This window comes from Mytilus californianus, unplaced genomic scaffold (assembly GCF_021869535.1).
Source record: "Mytilus californianus isolate M0D057914Y unplaced genomic scaffold, xbMytCali1.0.p SCAF_1, whole genome shotgun sequence".
Classification (NCBI taxonomy): domain Eukaryota; kingdom Metazoa; phylum Mollusca; class Bivalvia; order Mytilida; family Mytilidae; genus Mytilus; species Mytilus californianus.
The window spans coordinates 112,383,882-112,401,797 of record NW_026262581.1 but is presented as its reverse complement, the minus strand read 5'-3'; the positions used below and the strand labels follow the sequence as shown (position 1 = coordinate 112,401,797).

Sequence of the window (17,916 nt, the reverse complement as noted above, 5' to 3'; positions counted from 1 at the left end):
CTCTTATTTTTTATTTCATTTCTTAGAAGATCATATGCAGTATATATTAATTTCATTCAATTTCATTCAATCACTCAATTCAATTTTGAAATATATCATTTAATCATATTTACATTGATCACTATGGCTGTTATTTAAAGCATAAAATGTAGGTAAGGTAGGAATATTTCATCTGTTGCTATTTATGGTTCAAATATTACATTTAAACTCACACTTCTTCGTTCGTTCGTTCATTCATTCATTCGTTCTTTCATTCATTTATTCATTCATTCTTTCATTCATTCATTCATTCATTCATTCTTTCATTCATTCGTTCATTCATTTTTTCATTCATTAATTCATTCCTTTTGTTCCTGTCATACATTCATTCAAGCATTTAATGGAATAGAAAGGATTTGGTTTATTTATTCATGGAACAAAATCCCTGCATACACTTGGAAAAACAAAATCAAAGGAACATTAAGATATTTGTTAAATAAGTTAGTTTGTAGAGTTCATTCATTCATTTGTACATTGCATTCATTTATATGTTAGTTCATTCTTTCATTGATTTGTGCATTACTTGTTGAAAAGGCTATGGCCTAGGTAATAATGTCAGCTGTCACATGATTATTATATAATCCTGAATTTATTTTTTAAAGCATTCTATGTGGACACAGTGATCAGGGGTAATTTGACAGTTTTAATAAGGATTAATGTCATTTTAGTTTGCCATGTTTCAATCCTTGTTTTTGATGAAACAGTTACAAGTTATCTTAGGTTTTTAGTAGATGAAAAAGAAGACACTTTTCTTGGGAATGCAAAAATTAGTTATAATAGTACATTTAATGATATGAATGTCTTGAATTATACACTGTAATTCATTCTACTGGTTAGTATTGAAATGATATTTAGTTATGAATTCATATTAAAATAGATTAGCCTGTTTTTGTTGATCAACATGAAAAAATTGGTAATTGGCAAAATTGCAAAATAAAATGCATACTTTGAAGAGAGTGACACTAACTTTGTGAGAAAAAACCAATAGTCCCGAATATGAGTTAGTTCATAAAATAAAGCTTTTCACAAGAAAAACTAGCATAATCAGTTTATACGTGCTTTAAAGATCTGTAACCTGTAAGCTAGTGTCATGTTCTGTGCTGTAGAGATACAGAAAATTTGTAAGATATATGCTAGTATCAGGTTCTATGCCGTAGTTATACAGAAAATCAATCATAAATATATCACAGTTTTAAATACATAAGAAACACTATCTGCAATCTTCAACTGACTTGTATTGTTGCCCGTCTTTGTAACACTTGATAACCTGTAGCTACTCGTACACTTTTTGACAGAAACAAAAGGAACTTTCACAGACTATTCTAAGAGGAAGTAAAGTTTTGCACTTCCTATTTTAGTTTTGATCATGTTTATTTCATCATTGTTTGTTTTTGTTAAGCTTTGCCAATGGTACAACAGTAGCTTTATATTTGTTGAAAATTCTTTTACGGACATCTTTCAGCCTTCTTTTGATTTTGCTGGAAATTTTTCCTTAATTTTTTCAATTTAGCTTGTTTTTGTTATTTGCTTCACAGAAAATGAAGAATAACTGTGAAATATCTAATTGTCCCTCCCCTCGCATGTAGCATCGCGGGGGATATAGTTATGGTCTTCATCCTTCCTTCTGAAACACGTTATTACTCAGACTGTTTGACATAAAGCTTTCATATTGTTGTTTTATTTGTAGTCATTTTCTCTTGTTCATGCTATGTCCTGAGTTTGATTTGACAATAGGTTTTGCAGGAGTTTTGGTACTTTAACCATTTGTTTTAATATTGTGACAATAACACCTTATGAACAAAACTCCTCTGAGACTGTTTGACAGAAAACTCACATACTTGGTAAGATTGTTGCGGTATTGTGTAGCTGATCATATTTCAACATCGTTTTGTTGCGTCCTTTTTTACCAGAGTTATGGGATTTTGACTATTTTTTGGAGTATTGTGACCATAACACCTTGTGTACACAACTCCTTTAAGACTATTTGACAGAAAGCTTTCATACCTGGTACCATTGTTTGCCATCATGTGTAGTTTACCATATTATACTGTCATATTGATCCAAACAATTTAGTAGGAGTAATGTTTGCCATCATTTTGATTTGACCATTTTTAAGGGAGTTATGGGACATTTACCATATTTTGACTCTTCATACCACGATGACGCATTGTGACACCAAATTTAATTCCTCATTTAAATAGCTCAGGAGACATTTAGCTACACAATAGCAATCATTTTACATTTACTACAAAATTAATATTCTTGTAACATTGTGATAATTTTATTTTTTACAATGCAAGTTCTTGGTGTTGTGAGCTTTGTGACCTTTCAACCATGTTGGTGTATATGTATCTGTGTTGTCTATAACCAGTTATGTGGTTGTTGTCCCCAGCGCAATGCGTTTTAGTTATTGACCTTGAACGGATAAAATATGTGCAACACCGGGAGACATTGGAAATCTGTTCTTTTATTATTGTGGTGATATTTCATATTGCCATTGTATTTGTAGCATGTTAAAAAAAGTGAATAAGTTAAAAGTATGTTAGTAGAATGTTATTTATGATGTTGCAAGTGAGGGTTTGCAGAGATTTTTGAATTGTTCATTTCATATCCCAAATTCAAAATATTCACCCAAATATTTTCTTAGGAATATGTTTCAAAAGTAAAACAGTGTTATAATTTACCATTTCAAAATCTACAGGACAATGGGTAATTTCATTGTTCGTACCCCATAATGAAAATAACATCATGTCATTCGATAAATTTCTATTGTTTAGAGCTATTTTAACCAATTACAACATTTTGGTGTGTGCTTTAAAAAAAAATATCACCCAAAATGCATCAGATTCTGAAACAGTGAGTTGGAAAAGTAAAAGCTCAATTTTATTCAGTTTCGTTAATAGCTGGGCACAAAAGGAGATAACTATGTAAAAGAAAAGTAGAAATCAGTTCAGTATGTTGTAAATTTGTTGTAGCATGACGAAGTAAATTGGATTGTAAAAAAAATGGTAGGAAATGCATTGTGGTGCATGATTATAATGATTACGTTATTAATGTTTGAGAGTCATCTTAAAAACTAAACACCTAATTGTGTTAGAGTGTAAGAATGTTTCACATAAACTTTAATTGTATGTTTTACCCAACATTATTAAAAACATTTTGATATATGTGTCAATTGGATATGTGTGATATCTTTATGTTACTTGATGATATAAATTGTCTTTTGAAATAGGATTATACAGAGAAATTTATCATAATAAAGCTAAGTTGATCCTAGATAATTTCAACTATTTTTTTTTTGTAAACCCCTTTTGACAATAGCTCATCATGTATTCAAACATGGTTGGCATTTCAAACTTTATTTTGATTTTAGCTCTCTTTTGTGAACATTAACACGTTAAGCTTCATTTATAGCATTTGATAGGTGACTTTGACAGTGACTTTCCATTTGGAAATGAACTTGTATAAAATCAAAAGGAATCATTCATTACAGTTTTGTACCATTACAGGTTTTGCTTGTTACTGACAGTGGTTTAATATTGTTTCAGGTGAAGTTAGAAATGACATCTATTTGACATTGTCAGAAGCTCAGTTTGAAAGAGGAAATAAAAAATCTCAAAAGAATGTTGAAGTTGTTGTAACAGTTTTTAATTCTAAAGGAAAAGTAGTTGAGGTAAGTACTGTGCATGAAGGACGAGATTAATTATTTTAGGGAAAACATTGATAAATAAAATTGCACATAGTTGATGATCAGCACAATGTTGCAACTATGGAAATATGAACTTATACTAGCTTTACAAAAGAGAACTGTATTTAATTGGTGATAAAGTGTTTACTATGTGTGTTTGTAGTCCTTTGCTATTGACAATGCTGAATTTTAAGTTTTATTAAAGAGATCTGTTCCGAAATGAATATTTATTACAGATCTCTGATAGTTTTATTACATTTTGGTCAGCATTCATGTATCAATTATATGCAGTATATGAGGCCCCACACCATCTGTCATGATTCAACAAATTTTGAAGGTCATGAGTATATCTCTAGTTGGGTATGAAAGAGACTTTAAATTGGTATTTGTTGCTTCTCAACCAGTCTTGCTGCATTAAGAATAGGAGCAAATACTGGTGAGCTAGGAGTCTAAATAATGTGTTCTAGTATGGTGACATATAAATATTAGGAGAGGTGGGCTATACATCAATAAGACAGCAACCCAACACACCAAAATAACCAAAAGGCATCCAGAGTGTAACATACAGTCTTCCACAATAGACTGGTACCTTATTTTGGACTGTTACCTTGTTAACTAGCGAGTTATATCTGCTGCTGGATGTTTGACAACAATCAATTATTTACAGAATATTGATAAATCATATGCTTTGCATTAAGATCCGTGCGTATAAGTTTATGAATTTTCGCACCATGAATTATGCTGTACTGACTATATAATTAAGGGTTAAATTTTCTGACTAGATATGAATGAAAGAAATGGGATATATGTTAATGAGACAACAACCCATCAACATATAAAAAGTGACAAGACATCTTTAGATCAACATATGGTCTGCATAAATAGACAAGTAATACATAAAAAGAATATCAGGAATTATCAAAAATATAAGACAGCAAAACAGACCACGCCAACCACATTTATAATATCACGCTCTATATTGTTTCTGCTATTTGGTGTGCTATTGCATAAGCATCATGAAGAAGTATCTGCTGTTTGGTGTGCTATTGTATAAACATCATGAAGAAGTGTCTGCTGTTTGGTGTGCTATTGTATAAGCATCATGAAGAAGGGTCTACTATTTGGTGTGCTATTGTATAAGCATCATGAAGAAGTATCTGCTATTTGGTGTGCTATTGTATAAGCATCATGAAGAAGGGTCTACTATTTGGTGTGCTATTGCATAAGCATCACGAAGAAGTATCTGCTATTTGGTGTGCTGTTGTATAAGCATCATGAAGAAGTATCTGCTATTTGGTGTGCTATTGTATAAGCATCATGAAGAAGTGTCTACTATATTGTGTGCTAGTGCATAAGCATCATGAAGATGTCACTGCTATTTGATGTGCTATTGCATAAGCATCCATTTATTTTTACTTCAGTAAGAACATTATGCTTCTTCCTTCATTGATACTTTTATTAATATTATAATTTTTCTACAGCTGAGAGATTTGACTCATTGTTTAAGAGATGTATATTTATTTTTAGAATTGTATACACCATGGTTGCGGAGATGATCCACTAGTTCATTTTCCATCCTGTGTATTTTACCATGACAACCAGCCAAAATGGCAAGAAACAATTAAGGTATGTATATTTGTGTCAGTATCATAATGGACTGTCATATGGCAACTTTATTACTGAAAGACCCAAGCATTGGAACAATTAACAATGAAATTTTCAAATTATTATACCCTCACTCAAGGAGTGGGGCTGTAGTGCATTCATCTTGTATGTTCATTCCTGTTTATGTCCGTCAATCCTTCTGTTGTGCTAGCTAAATCTGTCAGACACCTACTTCTTCCTGCTTCTGATACTTTGAATAAGGAGAAGGGCAATGATTAGAATGACAACACGTGCATTCTTGTTATACATATTATATTGTAAGGCATATAAAACATATAAAACTATATGAGGAGTAACCTAATATATTCAATGTTTAATTTTTATGTCCCCGCCCAGCAGAAGGGGCATTAAGTGTTACCCTTGTCCGTCTGTATGTCTGTCCGTATGTACGTACGTCCCGAAATTGGTTTCCGTTCTCTAACTTTAGTTTGCCTCAAGCAAATGTTACGAAACTTATAAACAATGCTTATTACCACAAAACACAGATCAAGTTTGAATTTGGGTGTCATCACTTTTACTGTACTAGAGTTATGCCCCTTTACAAATGGAAAAATTGCTGAATATTTCTTTCCAATCTCTAACTTAAGTTTGCCTTAACCAAATGTTATGAAACTTATAAACAATGCTTATTAGCACAAAACTCAGATCAAGTCTGAATTTGGATAGCGTCACCTTTACAGTTCTTGAGTTATATCCCTTTATAATGTTGCATGCAAGCAGGGGCATCATCTGTGTCCCATGGACTCATTCTCCATTTATTTGCTCTAAGCTTCCCAGAGTGACTGAAAGGGCATCCTTACTGTACATGTTGACTGACAGATTCACATGCAGCCATAAAATTATTCTTACCTATCTTTCTTGCTTCATGTAACAATCAGGTAATGTGATATGATTGTCAATGAGACAACCATCTACCAAATAAGGTGGATGTAAGCAATTACAGGTCAATGTGAGGCCTTCAACAATGAGAAAAACCCATACTATATAGCCAGCTGTAAAAGGCCCCACCATGGCCTAATTTATGACAAAACAATAAACAAATAAAATGTATGACAGATAGCGACCAACAACAACCACTGAATTTCAGGTTCCTGACGTGGGATAGGCACTTAAAGAATGTGGCTTGGTAAAACATGTTTGTAAGTCCTCAATCCTCCCTATTTTCGTGGTTTGTTATTTTTCATGATTTCATTTGATAAACTTTGCATAAGGAAAGTTCACCAAATTCAAAGGAATAATTGTGATCAGATATTTGGACCCAGTTGTTCATCTCTTCGTTAAATTTTAACCTATGGATAAATATCATAGCCCTTGGTTAAAATTTAAAATAGGTTGTTTTCTGTTAAAATCATATTTATTGACCAAACAGTTTTTTAGGACAGGAGAAAAATGAACATTCACTGAAAATTTAACCACGAGTTAAAAAGAAGTTGAACAACAGATTATTTAACCCTTGCTTGTTATATTTTCAGATCTCATTACCAATGGATGAACTTCCTGGATCTCACATTAGATTTGATGTTTACCATTGTCAAGGTATATTATTCAATGTGTCTTAGATCTTCTTAGTTTGTTTTTTAAGAAGATGATATTAATAATAAAAAACAAAAAATTCTATAAAAAAGCTTATCATATCGATTACTGTAAATTTAGACATTTTCTTGATTTCATTTTAGAAACATTATTGGTTAGGGTTTTTTCAATCAAACAATATGTGAGCCCTTCACAATAGTATTGTAGATTTGTATCTACAAAAATATCTACATTTATATATATATACTAGTAATTTTTTTTCCAGATGTACACTAAAATTTCTGACTGTTTTCAATTACACACCACATTGAAATTCATAAATGTAAACATCAATATGACAACAATAGGACAATACAATAAAATAAAAAGCCATCTTAAGATAAGAATAAATGGAGAAATGGGTATATGTTAATGAGACAGCATTATAACAAGTAAACCAAAGCTCACATCTAAAAGTAACCTAAAGACATGACTTGCTCTAAATCATTTCTAGTAAAGAAGATGTAAATAAATTCAACAAATAAAATCAAAACTTTCTGCTTACAATATATTTTATTATTTGATGTCATTTAAATGCCAATCATCCCATATTTTATATCTGTTTAATGTTGTTCATTAAATACATTTGTAGCAAGACACAGAGCAGAAAAGAAACTTTATGGTTTTGGTTTTATGAGAGTTACTAATGATTTACAAATTGTTATCAAAGATGGATCTCATAATCTTTGTATATTTAAGGTAAGATAAGATTTGGATTGCATTTTAGACCTTTTTCATACCAACAGTTTCCTGTTTTATCTTTTTTATGGCAACACATGTTTCTAATTGAACTATACTTTAAAGCAAGGAAAACCAAATTAAAACTTTTACATAAGTACTTGTTATTATTCTATACATGTATTTATTGAATATTTATTGAAACTTAAACGTTTTCAGCAAATCAACTCTATGGCATTAAAAAATAAAAGTTGTACGGTTTTAATAATACACTCTTGGCATTTTTCCGTTATTTTTTTCTCTCATTAGAATAAAGAAATATTATTTTAGAGTTCTGTAGCTTTGTCATTGTGTGTTGCAAGGAGCCATATTTGGCATTTAATTTGGATTTTACTTTTATAGAAATATATACAATGTTTCATTCATAATGAAATCTTTTTGAACCTCAGGATATAAAGGCATGATATATCAAGCTATAAATATTGGTAATTTTAATATAAAGAAATTGTTGAATGATGTTGCAATATACAAAAGGATTATAATGGTGAAATATGATTTATGTCAGACACAGCTTTTCATGCCTTTTCTCCTGTGCATATTCCCTGCAGTGCAAATAATTATTAACATAAAAGAAGAATTAAAACAAAATGATTAACTGATAAATCTAAGTAAAATATTGTTCTTATTTCATTTTATTATGATGCATGTCTTGGTTTCATTTTATAGTGTGAAGATGAAAAGAAGATAAAATTTGAGAAATATTCCAAAATACCATTTCTGGCAGAAGATTATGGTGAGACCACTAAACAGTCATCTGCACAGTCGCCAACATCATTGCCCTATGACAGACATTATCGAGAACATATAGGAATTAGAACTCTTTTATGTTCTACAAAGTTTACACAGACATGTAAGATAGAAATTAAAGTACACACATGTTAAATACTAATTCTAATACTTATTTCGCTTTGTAAACAACACTATGATAAATATTTTGATATATCTATACTTAGCGCAGACTCAGAGATGTACATAATAATGGTTGTTACAATATAAATCCCACATAAATCCACATGTATTGTAATCTATGTGCAAACACTATGCTGATTTCCCTGTGTTAAAAATTGCAATTCAAAAGAAACTACAGAACCATTATTCTTATTCTAATACCGAAAAGAATTTATGCATTAAAGCTCAACAAAATCCAAATAAAATAAAGTTCCCCAAAATTCCTTTAATGGTTTTGGCGCACTAAAACCATACAAATGAAAATGCTCAAGCTGAAGGTTTTTTCCGTTATGTGAACGCTCCAAATTCAAAATCAAAAGTTTTGAGGTCGGTGTTGTTTTATTTTTTATTCTATTGCATTTTTTGCACATTTACTGATTTCTGCAAGTCAACACGACAGCTCCTTAGTTACAAAATGTTGTGTTAGCTTAAGAAGAAAAAATAGAAATGTAAATTTTTTTGGCAAATGTTGGGGTTGAGAATTAAAAGAATTAAACACATTTTTTTAGAGGTTATTTAAGAAATTTTTCATGCAAGCTATTGATTTATGGGAAATTTTTAGCTTTATCTAACAGGGAGTATAATAGAACAGCCAAACACGGCATACTTACCATAGCTTCAGTTTTTTTAATTACCAAATTTGTCCTATTAGAATCAAAATAATTAATGTAAGCCATAGATTTGTAATCATTTTCACATGGCCTAGGGCGTTATATTCATTAATTTGATCCCTTGCTAACACTCCAGATAAGATTTGAACATAACTGCACAGGCCATGTGAATATTTCCAACACATTTATGGCTTGCATGAGTTATTTCTTTACTAAAGTATATTCATGTAAAGGAATTTATCTTTCTATTTCTGTAAGTAACAAAATTTAACATGTTGATTTTTTGGCAAACATTTCAACTTCAAAATACTAGTAGTGAAATTTTACTCCCTCCAAAACAACCTTCCATAGATATAGAACATATAAATGGATAAGAAAACATAATAAATCTTCTCAAACTCATTGGACAACTTTTGACCAATTTTGGCCTTAATGATCCATAGGACATTTATGATACTATGTGATCATTCCAAATAATGTGTTGGTTTGTCATGGTAGGAATAGTCTGAACTTTAAAAACAAATGCTGAAGAAGCTTATGCTGAAAAGTAAGGGTGTTGTATCCTAAAGAGTTGTGTAGTGATAAAGCACAAATATTCAAAACATTTTATTCCACTGTATGTAAATATTGATAGCAAAATCAGCATTTGATTGGTTGAGACCATTCCACATGACATTGAACAAAACTTCATATTCCCCTCTGAGTATCATATTCCCCTCTGAACATCAGTACTTCATCGTGCAAGGTTACCTGTGATTAATGTTCATAATGTATGAACGTTTTTTAAATAGCTAAAGTAAAGTCATTATAGTGTTCAAAATTATTTCAGAAGTAAAAAACAAATGAAAAATTAACTTTTGATCAGAAATGTTTTTTCAATGTTTATGTCGTGTTTAGGTATAAAGACAAGCTGATAAGAAAAAAATGTATGTAAATTAATATTTTATGTTCACAGGTAATAAACAAAGTAGAGGCGGTGCTTATGAAGAACAAATCTTCATATCTCCCTCAGACTCGGGAAATAAATGTATAATATTCATTCCTTTTATTTTTAGCTGAGCTCCTTGGAGTCTTAAACTGGAGGGAAGAAAAAAGTCATATAGATAAAAATCTGAATGAACTAATGAGTGTACAAGGCACTGAAGTGATGAAGGTACATATGTCACTGAATATGTATTTGTTAACTTGTAGATATGTACAGTAAAACATGTATATGAAGGTCACCCTTGGGACAAGAGTTAATTTACCTTATAAGTGTGGTTGCCTTTAAATGGAGGTTCAAAGTGCATATGTATTACTTTAGCAGGACTAGATGAGGGTGACCTGACCAGGTTTGACTGTAATTGCATATTTTCCCAAATTGTAAAGTTATTTTTATGATATATACTCACTTTTCCCTTCCATATGTACAAAAATTTGACAGAAAGAGTTCAAATAATTTTCCAGAATACTTACCTTCCCTAATGTTTTCTTACAGTGGTCACTCCTGAAATGAGTAACATTTTATTAACTTATTTGATTATCACAGATATGTTGTATTGTAACTGACCCTGAATGACCCTTCTCAATTGTTTTGTGTGTGTTTTTTTTTAAATAAAAGTAGATTATGATATATGTTTTGATTTTCAGTTTTTACAGAACATTATGGACCGTCTTTTAGAGATGTTGGATGATGGATGTACAAATAAAGCTCCATATTGTTCCAAAGTGTTTCAAGTTATTGTAAGTATAATTGTTAAGAATCGTAAAGCAGCTACATATGAAAATATCATTGATGTATTGAGAGCTTATTTTCCATACACAGTCTATCTGTTATATTCTGAATTCTCTTGTTTTTGGATGATTTTGTTTGAAGATTTTTCAAATATTATTTTATGATATCTTGTAGATTTTATTTAAATTCTACTTAAACAAATGTTAAGCACTATAGTTAAGGTATTCTAATAAGGGAGATAACAGTTTGGGTGATACAAGGTTGGTGTTAGTGATATGAATTTTAGTTAAGCATTTTGTATTAAATTCTAAGACTGCAGCACTAACTGCTAACGTAAAGTCATGACAAATAAAAAAAAAAACACAAAAATACACTTTGGTCCCGTTTATCTATTTGATATACAGAACACTATTATACATTTATATTTTACAACAAAATTTTACCAAAATAATGCACTTTATTTTTGTATTACAAAAAGTTTGGGATCCTCCCCCAGGTCAACCAACGACTGGAACATTGGTATTTGCTACTTCTCACCTAAGTATGCAGAATTAATGAGTAAGAACAAAGACTCAGGGTCAAAATAATGTATCCAGGTAGGTTGACATGTCTTCTTGCAAACTGTTACCTTGTGAACTAGCACTTTAAAAATCCATCTAGCATGTATGTCTAGTTCAAAGCAGGTTTCATATTCATTTCCTATTAAGATGCATGTAGTTTCCCACATAAGGTTGATATATTGAAAAAGATGGGATCCATTTGGGATAAATTTCATAGAATCATAGAACAATAGGGAGTTTTATATGTATACAAATAAAAGCAAACAAATTATTTCATATTTTATAGGTATTTATATTGAATTTATTATTGGACACAAGATTTGAGAATTTTAGACCAGTTTATGAGGACTACTTAGAAAAGACCTTTTCTTTTCCTAATGTTTACAAGTAAGTTATATGTCATAATTATATTGCTTTAAATTGGTAAAGGTTGAATAATATTAAAGATAGAAGTGACAGATTTTTGTCAAATTTTTAACCTAAATTGAAGCAATCAAAAATCATTACTGTCGAAGATAAACATTTTGGATGAAATAAATACACTGTACACTTGAAAGATTTACAACAAAATCTTAGTGCATTCAGAAATTACAACAAACATGCATTAATGGTAAAATACGACAGTCATTGATCACAACTCCTTTATCAAGCTGTACCCTTTTTATGACTTGCTGTTATCTTTCCAGTAGCAAAAGGATGGCTTTATTTAAAATAATTACTAGGATTATAGATATGTTAGTGAAAGTCATAGATGGATAGATAAAGAAGCTCTGTAGTTAATATATGGAAGATGATTTGTACATATATGTCATATACTGTATTGTGTATAAAGAGGAAACTATTGGGGGAGCTATGGCATAATATATTTATAATAAGCTGAAAATATAAACCAGCATCCTATCACTGTACAACTCCAATGTTATAGTCATATCTTTTAACATACACTACTGTATCTTGCAGGGTTAAATATATTTTTATTTTGTTTAGTTTTTAAAGGCTTTCTTAGTGTTATTCAGTAAATTCACATTCAGATGATAATTCAAACTTTTTTTCACCAGACATTTAATGAACCAGTTTGCTTTTGGTATAGAACAATTCTGTGAAGGGAAAGCATTCACCTTGTCTATGGCCATGAAGGTAAGAATTATACACTTATCCAATTCACAAATAGTGAAACCTTATATAAGTCACCGCTTTTGACATTGTGAATGTTCATATTCTGGGTATTATTTACAAGGATGCTAAGATTAACAATACAATTTATTAGGACAGAAGTTAAATTATCTAATTGGTCCATTGGTCCACAAGAAACCAAGGAAACTAGGAAATCATTTCCTTATATAGATGTTTTGCAAGCAGAATTTATCCAGCTGCAGAAAAAAATGGATGAATATTTTAACCATAATTTAAACAATAACAAATTACAACTAGAGCAGTGTACATCTGATTGAGTAATATAGACATTGCCTCGAGAAGTTGTATATCCAAACAAAACAAAGTATTACACGAAGTAATCAGTGAAGATGCAGGAACTTACATATTAGAACTTAGATTGCTATAAATTAATCTGCTTTCAAAAGATTATCATACTATGTCTTTGATACTTTAAATAGAAATAAGATTTCAGTTGATGAGTCAAAAGGCAACTTTAATATGAATTTGAATGAAAAATTGAATCATTTTAAAGTATTATTTTTAAATGCATTAGACCATACAAAAAATTAATAGCTTCTCAGACCTATTTTGAAGTTTTTGCTGAGTCTGGGAGATGCCACCCAGATTGACTCTTTTTTATGCCCCTACCGTAGCGGAGGGGGTATAAAGTGTTATCCTTGTCCGTCCGTCGCGTACGTCCCCAAAATTGGTTTCCTTTCTCTAACCTTAGTTTGCCTCAACCAAATGTTGTAAAACTTATACACAATGCTTATTACCACAAAACACAGATCAAGTTCCAAATTGGGTGGTATCACTTTTAGTGTTCATAAGTTATGCCCCTTTAAAAACATTAAAATTGCTGAATTTTTCTTTTCCATTCTCTAACTTTAGTTTGCCTCAACCAAATGTTATGAAACTTATACACAATGCTTATAATCTCAAAACGGTCTTAACTACGTGTATCCTGCATCTGGATGTTGACTCATGCATATTTACAAGCGGGGGCATCTGTGGCCCATAGACACATTTTCCATTTATTTATGAAATTGCTTTATCACATTTGATATAAACTTGAAGTGCTTTAAATTTTTACAAAATGTTTCAATTACATGGACCACAATTTGTCTCATAACCAGGGAATGACAAATTTCCTGCTATTACTTTTTTCCAAATAAGAAAATTAATAAGAAAATATTTTGATTAGGTGGTTGCAACTGAGATGCATATAGTATATGCTTTTGGCCTTATGAGACATATCGATGAAACTAAATCATAGTTAATTTAAAAAAAGTATTCTTCAAGTTTCATGTTCATGGAAAATATTTGGAAAAGAAAACATACAAAGTTTAGAATATGATAAAAAACATTTATTATGCAAACAGTAATACTTTTACCTGCATAGGTGAGAAATGCAAAATCTAAATTAAAGATACATTTGAAGAAATGATTTTGACTGTAGGTACTTGGAGAACTTATGAGACTTATAACAAGATCAAGACAGTTAGAAAAGGAAAGGTAAAAATACTGTTACTGTTATAGCTATATTTTGTTAGCATCTGAACTATAGTTAATTTGTGTCAATTCCCATTATTTTTTATTATCAAATACTTGAACTTTGTTGATTTAAAGTTTCTTTTGGATTAAAGCAAAAGAATAACTATACATTTTTCTGCAGTTAATCATGATTGTGATACTTTATATGGTTTTCAAATTTTAGTTTTCTGATGATAGTGATATTACTGTGGATTCATTTGTATTTGTGGGATACCATTTTTCGTGATTTTCGTGGGTTTTGGTTTGCCACAAATTAAAATATTTAATGATATACACATTTTCTATAGGCTTCTACTATACTGATTTTGGCAAAACCATGACGTCAAATATCCACAAAAATATGAGTTTTCCTCAATCAGAGAAAAATTAGTATCCACAAAAATAAATGAATCCACAGTACATTGTAGTAGTAATTCAGTTTCTAGTAATATGAACTATGAAGCTTTAAGGTGAAAATTTTTCAGTACAGTTCTATAGTTATATTAAAATCTATTGTCTTTTGTAGCCCTTTTAATGACAGAGAAAAAGAAAGAGAATTTAGATTAAAACTTCAGCACCTGTTTGAAAAAATGGGACGACTGCTATCACAACAGGATGAAAAGCTTAAAATTTCTCAGGTATGCTGATTATATATGGTTTATTTAATATAGATGGGCGAAGTAAACTTGGATATGTTTGATGGCTCGTTTTGGAGCCGAGATTTCTCAAATGTGGTTAAATTTTAGGGGTACAAAGTGAGATTCATTTTCCCATAACTTAGCACACCCCTAAAAGCCCTTTGTTGTGCGTCTTCTCAAGGTTAAATATCTTTTTTTTTTTCACACAATAAGAACTTTGAAAATTTAGTTCTTTGTTTTTGTCATAATTATTTATAGTTAAACTTTGGGATTGTGGGATATATGTTGGTTTTGTGTTGGTGTTGGTATTATTGTTTGTGTGTTTTCACATTGATAGCTATTTTGAAAAGATTTGTTCTTGTAGATTAATAGCTTTGTGTTATAACACAATAGTCAAGCAATTAATGTGTAAGATTTTCTGGCAATTGTATAGAATTATTTCACTCTAAAAAAAATTATAAATAATCATTTGCATCACTAATGGTGCAACATGTATACCCGCGCTCCAAAGGAGGGTGGTATACTGGTTTATTTCTATCTGTCCTTGTATGTGTATTCTCATCAGTTTGTCTGTCCCTCCCACAAAATTTTGGTCATTTTTCTCAGGAACTACAAATCAAACCTTCTTCAAATTTGGTATCAAGCTTCATGTAAACACTGTCAACACTGAGGTTGTGAGTTTGAACACTGCATGTGGCAGATGCTTTCGACTCTAAACTTAATTGACAAGGATTGCCAGTTTTCCTATCAAAGGTCATAGCTCTCTCTTTGCACTTTGGCTTCCTCAGCCAATATAAACTGGCCTCCAGGATATAGGGAATAGTGCTGAAAGTGGTGTTAAATGCCAACAATCAATCAATCAGACTGCAGCAATCTGCATAAGTTAGTGAGTCCTTTCTAGTCTTCTGTTATCAAATACAGGAGAGAAAAGATATGAGACAGTAGTATATGATGCCATGAAATACCTGAAAATGACAGCATATTAAAAAGAATGCCCCTTTATTGTTGTTCTTTATCTTGTCAATATGTCGAAGGTTTACATTGATGAACTTAGTCTGAGAGTGGACACAGTCTAACATTATTAACACAGCAAGGTTTACATTCATGAACTCAGTCTGACAGTGGACATAGTCCAACATTGTCAACACAGCTAGGTTTACATTGATGAACTCAGTCTGAGATTGGACATAGTCAAACATTGTCAACAAGGCTGTGTTTGCATTTAGGAACTCAAATGAGTGGACACCCTCAATTATTGTCATCATAGTTTGAAGCATTGCATGGAGTGATATTAATGGCAACTGTTTAGGATAGAGATCACCATCCTATGTTGCGTACAGAGTCTAAATTTTATCATTTGATGATATAAAAAATTAAGGTATGTTTGTTTCAATTAACAATAATAAAATTTTTCAGATGGAACTTTTATCAAATCTGCACAAATGCTATGAACCCCTGATGGAGTTAATAACCAAAAGAGAATTAGCAGACCAAGTCAGAGACGTGATCACACATTTACCTAAAGCCAAAGATTTACCTGTTGAAATTAGAAGGACCAAGATGGAATTTATACAGAAAACTGTCAACTCTGATCTGTTTAGAGATGATGGTATGGCTTCATCGGCTGTTGAATAAGTCTAACATAGCAATGTTTAACTGTATGAGTATCTGTTTCACTCTGTTCTTTCCAAAACACATAGAAGATACCTAGTTTGTTTCATCTGAAAGGCTATCAGTTTTCTTTCAAAATTTTCCAACTTAGCATAATGAATACATATAGATGAAATAAATGCTCCTCCCATTTTGAACAGATTTGAACAATATTTTCTCAGGTTTTACATGTGAGGAACTTAGTCATTTTTGTTATTGAATGCTATAAGAGTGTACCCAGTTTGTGTCATGTGTAACTCCAACAGTTTTCCTTCAACATTATGGAAACTTTGCATTTTATACCTGAATATCCCCTTATAATTATATTCAAATATCTACCAAAAAGAGAGAAACACCATACACAAATTTTGCTATATCTGGCTTAGCTATAAGGATAAATCTATTCTATTCCCAGAATTTTTCTAATAAACAATGGGAACCTCCTTATTCATACAATTTGGTTGATTGCAGCTATTACAATTGATGATATTCTGACACTTAATAATTTCCAAATTTTTATGGCACTGAGTCTTGTTCTTCGTACCTTGGGTCCAGAATGGTATTGTTCTTTTTTTATATAAACATCTGTTTCTTCCTTAATGTATATAGCAGTTCTCAAAGTACTATAAAAATTTTGTTTGCTCAAAAGCAAAAGTATAATGGAGGTACTGTTTTAGAATTTCGTATTTTGGACTGTTTCATTGTTTAAAACAATTTGGTTGACTGTAAAGACAGCATCTATGTTATATTCCCAAGTTTTTGTATGTTCCTCTTTAAAAACAAATTTCACTTTAAAGGTTTTGAAGAGTAAATAGATATAAGGAGATGTGGTATGAGTGCCAATGAGACAACTCTCCATCCAAGTCAAAATTTATAAAAGTAAACCATTATAGGTCAAAGTACGGTCTTCAACACGGAGCCTTGGCTCACACCAAACAGCAAGCTATAAAGGGCCCCAAAGCATTGTATTGATAGTTATCACTGAAAATTGGAGCTTCTATTATATATTTTTAATGTTATTGTGTGATTGACATAGAGTGGGTGGCACATATTCGCCTTGGACACATTTTCGCCGTTTTGCTATTTTTTCTGTAAAATTTGTGTGCCTTTACCCAATACTTGCCTAAAAATATGGTAAAGGCTGTTTGTAATGTTACAACTGTTGATATTCCTCTTTACCCCATTTCCAAGGTTATTCGCACATATTGAGAAATACGCAGGTGTTTTTAAATTATTTTGGTAATTATTTAAGACTTATATGGCAATCATGCGCGGTCTTAAAGTAAATATTTGTGAAAAAAATCATATAGGAATGATCTCTCAAGCTAATTCATGTAATTGCAAACATTCGTTTTTTATAATATACCAGGATAATGAGGATGGTCATATCATACATTGCGGCGAA

At 31.1% G+C, this 17,916-nt stretch overlaps 2 protein-coding genes across 9 annotated transcripts in view; one reads left to right on the top strand and one right to left on the bottom strand.

Moving 5' to 3' along the window:
• The window catches only part of LOC127711284 (zinc finger protein 277-like), a 295,784-nt gene that overhangs the window by 101,013 nt on the left and 176,855 nt on the right, over positions 1-17,916 (bottom strand). The gene's annotated exons all lie outside the window — the stretch shown is intronic.
• LOC127711014 (dedicator of cytokinesis protein 3-like) overlaps positions 1-17,916 on the top strand; it is a 131,477-nt gene that overhangs the window by 46,379 nt on the left and 67,182 nt on the right. For all 8 annotated transcript variants that reach the window (XM_052216964.1, XM_052216998.1, XM_052216989.1 and 5 more), the window contains exons 15-26: positions 3,588-3,712; positions 5,255-5,353; positions 6,865-6,928; positions 7,557-7,663; positions 8,369-8,552; positions 10,317-10,414; positions 10,891-10,983; positions 11,822-11,922; positions 12,594-12,672; positions 14,150-14,205; positions 14,750-14,861; positions 16,278-16,470. In XM_052216964.1, the coding sequence (XP_052072924.1) occupies positions 3,588-3,712; positions 5,255-5,353; positions 6,865-6,928; positions 7,557-7,663; positions 8,369-8,552; positions 10,317-10,414; positions 10,891-10,983; positions 11,822-11,922; positions 12,594-12,672; positions 14,150-14,205; positions 14,750-14,861; positions 16,278-16,470 (1,311 nt within the window). The remainder of the gene's footprint in view (positions 1-3,587; positions 3,713-5,254; positions 5,354-6,864; positions 6,929-7,556; positions 7,664-8,368; positions 8,553-10,316; positions 10,415-10,890; positions 10,984-11,821; positions 11,923-12,593; positions 12,673-14,149; positions 14,206-14,749; positions 14,862-16,277; positions 16,471-17,916) is intronic.